Source organism: Anarrhichthys ocellatus, unplaced genomic scaffold (assembly GCF_004355925.1).
Source record: "Anarrhichthys ocellatus isolate YVR2014 unplaced genomic scaffold, GSC_Weel_1.0 scaffold1985, whole genome shotgun sequence".
In the NCBI taxonomy this organism is placed as follows: domain Eukaryota; kingdom Metazoa; phylum Chordata; class Actinopteri; order Perciformes; family Anarhichadidae; genus Anarrhichthys; species Anarrhichthys ocellatus.
Window position 1 is genome coordinate 851 of NW_022281959.1, and position 8274 is coordinate 9124.

The 8274-nt window shown below is 48.2% G+C and overlaps 1 protein-coding gene across 2 annotated transcripts in view; it reads left to right on the plus strand.

Annotated features, from left to right (window-relative positions):
- LOC116378029 (calmodulin-binding transcription activator 2-like) overlaps nucleotides 1-7733 on the plus strand; it is an 8416-nt gene extending 683 nt beyond the window's left edge. Inside the window, exons 3-13 of one of the 2 annotated variants that reach the window (XM_031839826.1) lie at nucleotides 1683-1852; nucleotides 2780-2949; nucleotides 3173-3251; nucleotides 3348-3597; nucleotides 3758-3958; nucleotides 4500-4696; nucleotides 5764-5945; nucleotides 6024-6228; nucleotides 6314-6385; nucleotides 6496-6516; nucleotides 7181-7733. In XM_031839826.1, coding sequence (XP_031695686.1) covers nucleotides 1697-1852; nucleotides 2780-2949; nucleotides 3173-3251; nucleotides 3348-3597; nucleotides 3758-3958; nucleotides 4500-4696; nucleotides 5764-5945; nucleotides 6024-6228; nucleotides 6314-6385; nucleotides 6496-6516; nucleotides 7181-7378 — 1731 coding nt within the window. In that variant the 5' untranslated portion in view covers nucleotides 1683-1696 and the 3' untranslated portion in view covers nucleotides 7379-7733. The remainder of the gene's footprint in view (nucleotides 1-1682; nucleotides 1853-2779; nucleotides 2950-3172; nucleotides 3252-3347; nucleotides 3598-3757; nucleotides 3959-4499; nucleotides 4697-5763; nucleotides 5946-6023; nucleotides 6229-6313; nucleotides 6386-6495; nucleotides 6517-7180) is intronic. The other variant, XM_031839828.1, reaches the window with a different exon arrangement.
- Nucleotides 7734-8274: the final 541 nt, after the last annotated feature.

Sequence of the window (8274 nt, forward strand, 5' to 3'; positions counted from 1 at the left end):
TGTGTGTGTGTGTGTGTGTGTGTGTGTGTGTGTGTGTGTGTGTGTGTAATCCTCTTTATCCCAGCTGTCTCTCTCTCAGTGATTGATGTGGTGGAGCTGTTTTCCACTGGAAACACATCAGCTGCTATTTATGACTGAACTCAGACCAGGTCCTCTCTGAACTCAGACCAGGTTTGGGTTCAGACCCCCCTCACTTCCTCTTTATCTCATGTCTTCTTCTCTCTCTGTGTCTCATGGAATCTGTTGGGAGGGGTTTGGCTGAGGAATGTGAGACAGTCCCCCGCCTCCCTCACTGTGGATTACCCAGCATGCCTTGCTGCTGTGTTTGGACACCAGTCTGCACAGGACGACCGAGCACACACTGCTCCCTCTCTTTACCTTGTTGATCCTGTGTGTGTGTGTGTGTTAACTAATGCTGTGACATCACAGCCTACCCACAATGCTCCTCACCTCACTGTGACAGACAGAAGATGGACGGTAGGACCAGACTCTCTGTGTCTCCGTAGGGGTTGTCATGGTTACGCAGCGGCTCGGTAACCACGGTAACCGGACATATTCATACTGTGTGTGTGTGTGTTAGCTCGTTACATTTATTGTTGATTTTCACTGTTACACTCGTGATATGGATTAAGATTAAGAACTTTTATTGATGGATGATGTCATACAGACGTGTCACGTGACATGTTAACATCATGTGTGTATTATGGGATGTAATGTGTACATATATGTAATATAACGTAGGATATGATAGTGTGTGTGTGGGGGGGGGGGGGGGAAGAAATAAAAGCAGACTCCCTATATAGCCTTACACACACACACACACACTCTCTCAAATGGAAACTATCTCCACTGACTTCAATCGTTCTGCCGCCTGTGTGTGTGTGTGAGAGAGAGAGAGAGAGAGATAGAAAGAGGCTCTCTTAAAACAGTTATTTAAGAGAGGAGTTTTCCATTTGCCTCCTGGTTAGAGCTGTCGACACAGATACACACCCACAGTAGTTTGTAACGCTAACTAGCTTTCCCTCACTAGCATCGATATAAACAAATCTCTCAGTAGATAGCTAACTAGCTTTCCTCCACTAGCATCGATATAAACAAATCTCTCAGTAGATAGCTAACTAGCTTTCCCCCACTAGCATCAATATAAACAAATCTCCCAGTAGATGGCTAACTAGCTTTCCCTCACTAGCATCGATATAAACAAATCTCCCAGTAGATTGCTAACTAGCTTTCCCTCACTAGCATCGATATAAACAAATCTCCCAGTAGATAGCTAACTAGCTTTCCCTCACTAGCATCGATATCAACAAATCTCTCAGTAGATAGCTAGCTAACTAGCTTTCTCCCACATAAAAACAATGACAATGACCATGGTGGTGATATCGCTGGAAACAAAGCCACACACATCTGTGATATTATCACCCTGTTTTATCACAGTTTTAGCTAGCTAGTTAGCAGCCGGGATATAACTAGCTAAAACCATGGTCTGTGTTTTTTGTCGGTTTTCACTAACTAGTTAGCAAAAAATTTTTTTGATCTTTGTCCGTCGACGGTTCTCTGTAGAGGTTTTTTTTTAACTTCTCACCTTTGTGTACAACTATTTTCAGGACTCGAAAGTAGCCCTTAGTCGTTAACTGTCATTAACTGACGTAAACAGCTCTCTGTGTGTTTTCTGTGTGCAGATAATCAGTTCAGGATGTCCATCCTGGAGCGACTGGAGCAGATGGAGCGCAGGATGGCAGAGATGGCCACCCGCGACAACAACAACAACCAGCAGCAGCAGCAACAGCATCATCATCAACAACATGGCAGCCAGCTGGCCCCACCCCCCCTACCTGAAGACCATGAACAGGTGAGAAGATAGAACGTGACTCTCTCTCTGTTGGGGTCATGAAGCTTCTAATGTTCAGGTAGTAGTGTTAGACTAAATAATAGAAACACAATCACACCGCTTCTTTCTCTTTCTTTCCTCTTCTCGTGCACTCATTCTCTTTAAGCTGATCAGCCAATCAGAGACATGAGAGAGATTACAGGAAGCTGATAAACAGGTTAAGAAGAACTCATGAACACGAATGTAAAACCCTTTAAAACAGTCTGACCTCTGCTGAACCGGAGCTGCAGCCTGTCTCTCTGCCTGTCTGTCTGTCTCTCTCTGTCTCTCTCTGCCTGTCTGTCTCTCTCTGTCTCTCTCCCTCTGTCTGTCTCTCTCTCTCTCTCTCTCTGTCCTTCTGTCTGTCTCTCTGTCTCTCTCTCTCTGTTCTTCTGTCTGTCTCTCTGTCTCTCTCGCTGCCTGTCTCTGTCTTTCTCTGTCTCTCTGTCTCTGTGTCTCTCTGTCTATCTGTCTCTCTGTCTCTGATGTCACAGGGTTTATTCTGGCAGGTGGAGTCGTGGAGTTAAAATAGATTCTGGGGACTGGATGTGACGGAGACGGACAGACACTAAAACCATTAGAACTTATCGTATCCTCTGTTTTTACAGTGACATCAAGATCACTTTATGTTCTTTATCACACTTGTAGTTTACCAGTGTTTAGAGGCTTCACCTGAACTTTTATGCTGAAGGAAAAGCTTCACCAGAGCTTTTATTCTGAAGGAAAGGCTTCACCCGAGCTTTTATTTTGAAGGAAAGGCTTCACCCGAGCTTTTATTTTGAAGGAAAGGCTTCACCCGAGCTTTTATCCTGAAGGAAAGGCTTCACCCGAGCTTTTATCCTGAAGGAAAGGCTTCACCTGAGCTTTTATTCTGAAGGAATGATAATGAATCTCTGTTTTTGTCCTCAGTGGTTCGAGAGGAGGATTGTGGGAGTTTGTGAGAGGATGATGAGAGGAGGAAGGTGGGGAGGAGGAGGAGAGAGGCTTCATCACCCGGTCCGTCACCGCGGGATGACACTCCTCCACCTGGCTGCAGCACAAGGATACACACACCTGATACACACTCTGATCCGCTGGAGGTACACACACACACCTGATACACACACTGATCCACTGGAGGTACACACACACACCTGATACACACACTGATCCACTGGAGGTACACACACACACCTGATACACACACTGATCCGCAGGAGGTACACACACACACCTGATACACACTCTGATCCACTGGAGGTACACACACACACACACACCTGATACACACACTTGTTGACTATAGCTGTGTGTGTGTTGTAGGAGTGTTAACAGCGACAGTTTGGACTTGGAACAGGAAGTAGATCCTCTGAACATCGACCACTTCTCCTGCACCCCGCTGGTAAAACACACACACACACACATTTAAAGTGCTGTGCTGTGATTGGCCAGGTGTCCCGTCAGTCATAAGTGTTGTGTGTATCTCTGTGTGTTCCAGATGTGGGCGTGTGCTCTGGGCCACCAGAGGGCAGCAGAGCTCCTGTACAGCTGGAACAGCTCTGCTCTGGGGCTCCCTGATTCGCTGGGCCGCCTGCCACTCGCCGTGGCTCGCTCCCGAGGACACACCCGCCTCGCCACCGCGCTGGAGGAGCTGCACACGCACGTGGTGCCCAGGGACGACGTGCACACGCCCACCACGCCGCAACCACAGCCGTCACCGTCTCCTCTGTCCACCAGCCCAGACACAGGTAACACACCTGACAGTCATGTCTAACTAGTATCTACTAGGTAGTAGATACCAGCTAGTAGCTAACGCTGCGTTCACACCAAACGTGAAGTGAATGTGAAGTGATTCCAGTCCTCTGATTGGCTCTAACGGTGTCACTTCTTTCCCCCCATCCCATCCAGGTCTGAGCTCCTCCAGCAGCCTCCCCTCCCCCAGTGACCCCTCCTCCCCCTCCCCAAGCTCCGCCTATTCCAGTGGCCCCGCCCCCATGGATACCTCCCCCTCGTCTCTGTCTTCTTCCTCACTGCCGGTCTCCCCCTCCTCCCTGACCCCCCTCCCTGTGTCCATGTGGGGGGAGGAGATGACCTCCGGGCTCAACACAGGTAAGACAGGAAGCACAGGTAACACAGATAGCACAGGTAACACAGGTACCACAGGTAACACAGGTAGCACAGGTAGCAAAGGTAGCGTAGATAACACAGGTAGCTCAGGTAACACAGATAACGCAGGTAACACAGATAACGCAGGTAACACAGGTAACACAGGTAACGCAGGTAGCTCAGGTAACACAGATAACGCAGGTAACACAGATAACGCAGGTAACTCAGGTAACGCAGGTAGCTCAGGTAACGCAGGTAGCTCAGGTAACACAGGTAGCTCAGGTAACACAGGTAGCTCAGGTAACACAGGTAGCTCAGGTAACACAGGTAACGCAGGTAGCTCAGGTAACACAGGTAGCTCAGGTAACACAGGTAACACAGTTAGCATAGGTAGCTCAGGTAGCACAGGTAACACAGGTAACACATGTAACAGTTAGCATAGGTAGCTCAGGTAGCACAGGTAACACAGGTAACACAGATACTGTTTGATCAATAAGAGACCTGGTCTGTATCCCTGATCCTCATCCTCACTGATCCCTCACAGGTCAGAACCCCGGAGGCTCCAGAGACTCTCCGCTCTTCCTGATGGACTACGAGAGCACCTGTCCCCCCTCCCCCGCCCACACACACACACACCCGGCAGCCGGACGGCGAGCGCTGGAGGAGCAGCTGCTGAGCTATGGAGAGAACGCAGAGAACGAGGGAGAGGAGGAGGAGTTCCTGGAGGAGGAGGTGCTGCAGGTACACATTAAACACACCAACATTTAAAGTTTAGTCTTATGCCGAGTCATTCGCACCGCCGGTCTCGACGGGGACTATTTGTGTTCATTCGTGTTAATCGCACTGGACGTGCTGGAGAGGGGGCGTGGCTTATCGCCCTGGAAGCCGTTAAACTGTCCGCCATCAGCTATGGAAAAAATAACCTGTATTTCTGCTTAGTACGTGTTGTAGAAGTCCAGATATCAGGAAACTAAATGCCGCCATGCCTGGTTCATAACAGTCCAGAGGAGCTCTGTGGATTCATGGAGCTGTGTTCACTGTGTCTAGTGAGACACACGTTGCTGTTACTACAACTGTATGAACACAAAATAAACTGGTTTAACGGCAATAAACCGACAAAAAGGGACCCCGAAATAACTACGTAATGATGCAGATTAGTAAAAAGTCTGGATTCATATTTTGTTAGTTCTCTCTGCAAGACAACAAGCAAACAACTTTTAAAATACTTGTTTTCTTAATGGAGCTCGGATGGATCGGTGTTATGCTAAGCTAACATTGTAGCAGCTCCACCAACACTCAGTATAATGTCATCTAGGCGTAAATACGGCAGCGTCTATTCATTGTTTGTACCATATGGTTTACACATTTATACACATAGTTTGGTCTCTGTTGATATGAGGTATCGTAGAGCTCTGGGTGAACACAGACGACGACAGTATTTATTTCCTGATTCAACAACGGCAGGACGTCAGTGATGACAGGAGAAACATCTCAACGCTGATAGGCTATCACGCCGGGGCGTAACGCCATTTTTTTCGGCGAAGTTGAAAAATTTCAACTCAAGCGTTTTGGGCGTTTTGCCGATTGACGCAAATTCGCGTGAACCGCGCCATCGCAAATTCGCGTCACTCCAGTCTCATCGAGTCCTCCACACTGTCCTCAAGTGTAGTCCTGAGGTTAGTCCTCAAGTGTAGTGCTGAGGTTAGATTTCACACACACACTCTGAACACACACACACACACACTCATTTGTCAAAACTTGCAAATATTCAGTGACCACAGAGTTCCTGTTGCTATGGTTACTCTCAGGTTGACATGGCGACGCTGGCGGAGCAGATCATCGAGGCGACCCCGGAGCGAATCAAACAGGAGGACTTCTCTAGGGGGGCGGAGTCACCGCTCAGAGAGAGGCGGGACAACCCCGCCATACAGGTCACCTGGCTTGCTACGTACCTCGACACGGTCGACGTCCACACGCACTCCCCGCCCAGGTATGCCCCGCCCCCTGCTTTGCATTAAGGGTATTATCACCAGGTCATGGATACATGTGTGTTTACGTGCACCTGCAGACGGGTGTGCCCGCCCTCACCCCTCAGCGCACTGGCCCTCCAGAGGCTCCGCCCCCCTTCCTCCGTGGCGTGGGCGGAGTTCCTGAACGCTTCAGCCAATGGGAAGATAGAAAGAGACTTCGCCCTGCTGACGCTGACGGACGGAGAGCAGAGGGAGCTGTACGAGGCCGCCAGGATCATCCAGAACGCCTTTAGGAGATACAAGGTACACACACTACATGCTATGATGTCATCACAGTGTGTACACACACATGTCACATGTCACGCTACTGTTTCCTGTCTGTCTGCAGGGTCGGAGGTTAAAGGAGCAGCAGGACATGGCTGCAGCCGTCATACAGAGATGCTACAGGAAGTACAAACAGGTGTGTGTGTGTGTGTGTGTGTTGGCTTCACTAACACTGAACTAACCTGCCGTGTGTCTTCACCGTGTCTCTCTCTCTCTGCCCGTCTCCCTCTCTCTCTCTCTGGCTAGCTAACATGGATAGCTCTGAAGGTAATATGGACAGACCAGTAGATGTAGTGACGTGTGGTCAGTGTGTGTGTGTGTGTGTTTAATCACGTGATATGTAAACAGTGTTTCTATCAGTGAATATTGGTTCTGGTTTAACACCTGTAAGAGAGGAGTTAATACATGTTAGTTCATACAGAGAGAGAGTTAAACCAACCTGTATGTCTCTCCGCTTGCTATTTGTGTTTATTTGCCTCATTCGTGCCAGAGATGAGGAGTGGCTTATCTCCATGGAAGCCGTTATCAACTGAGCCATTTATTTCCGCCGTCAGCCATGGAAGAAATAACAGTTTCTGCTTCGTACTTGTTGTGAAGTCACAGATATCCTGAGGAACTAAACTCTGTGATGTCTGAGTTCATAACATCATCTGGAGGAGTTTTCACTGAGTCTACTGGTTATCACAGCTGTGTGAACCCAAAATAAACAGATTTAGCTGTGATTTAATATCAATAAACAGACACAAAGCGATGCAGGAATAACCACGTAATGATGATTTGTCTGAATTCATGTTTTGTTTGTTCTCTCTGCAAGACGACAAGCAAATCACTTTTGAAATGCTTGTTTTCTGAATGGAGTCTGGTTTGATCTATGCTAGGCTATATGCTAACATTGTGTAACTGGACTCTAACGGTGCCCCCCCCCCCTCAGTACGCTCTCTACAAGAAGATGACCCAGGCGGCCATCTTGATCCAGTCCAAGTTCAGGTCCTACTACGAGCAGAAGCGGTTCCAACAGAGCCGACGGGCGGCGGTCCTCATCCAGCAGTACTACCGCAGCTACAAGGAGTACGAGAGGCTGAAGCAGGGTCCAAGAGGGGCCACCAGTCACAACCCCAAGCTCAAGTAAGACCTGAACCATGCATCTGTTAGAACCAGATCAGGTTAGACCTGATCCATACACCTGTCAGAACCAGATCAGGTTAGACCTCATCCATACACCTGTCAGAACCAGATCAGGTTAGACCTCATCCATACACCTGTTAGTACCAGATCAGGTTAGACCTCATCCATACACCTGTTAGTACCAGATCAGGTTAGACCTCATCCATACACCTGTTAGAACCAGATCAGGTTAGACCTCATCCATACACCTGTTAGAACCAGATCAGGTTAGACCTGTTAGAGGGTATTGATTACAGACGGAGGGAATCAAAATATATCATCCACGTGAATCGTGTAGATCCGTAGAGTTTATTTTTTGGGGGGGGTCAACTGGTCAGCCAGCGTTTCTCAGATTGGAGTGAGACGAAGAGAAATGGTGACGTCGTGATCTTCACAATAGAACATCTTTGATGTGTGGAGTCTTGGCCAATCAGCGTTCAGATGTGTACAGCGTCTTCATTTCCCTCCGTTACAGTTTAAGTTCCGTTATGTTCCGTTACCGTTCAGACTTGGGTTAAGTTAACGTCCACTGCATGCGGAACTTTGTCGACTGTTAACGTTCGTCATTATCGCGATTTAGGAGGAAAAAACGTAGCGTGATGAAACATGCAGCCCCCCCGTGTTCCGGTTCAGTTCACGCGGTCACTCGTTAACGTTAAACCAGAACACCGGCGCATCTGGTTGCAGGTTGTTTGTTTTAACTCAAAGTAGAATGAGGATGATTTCATGGTCAGAATAACTTTCATGACCACGAAACATGAGGTCCAGATACTGATGAGATGATGAGGTCCAGATACTGATGAGATGATGAGGCCCAGATACTGATGAGATGATGAGGTCCAGATACTGATGAGATGATGA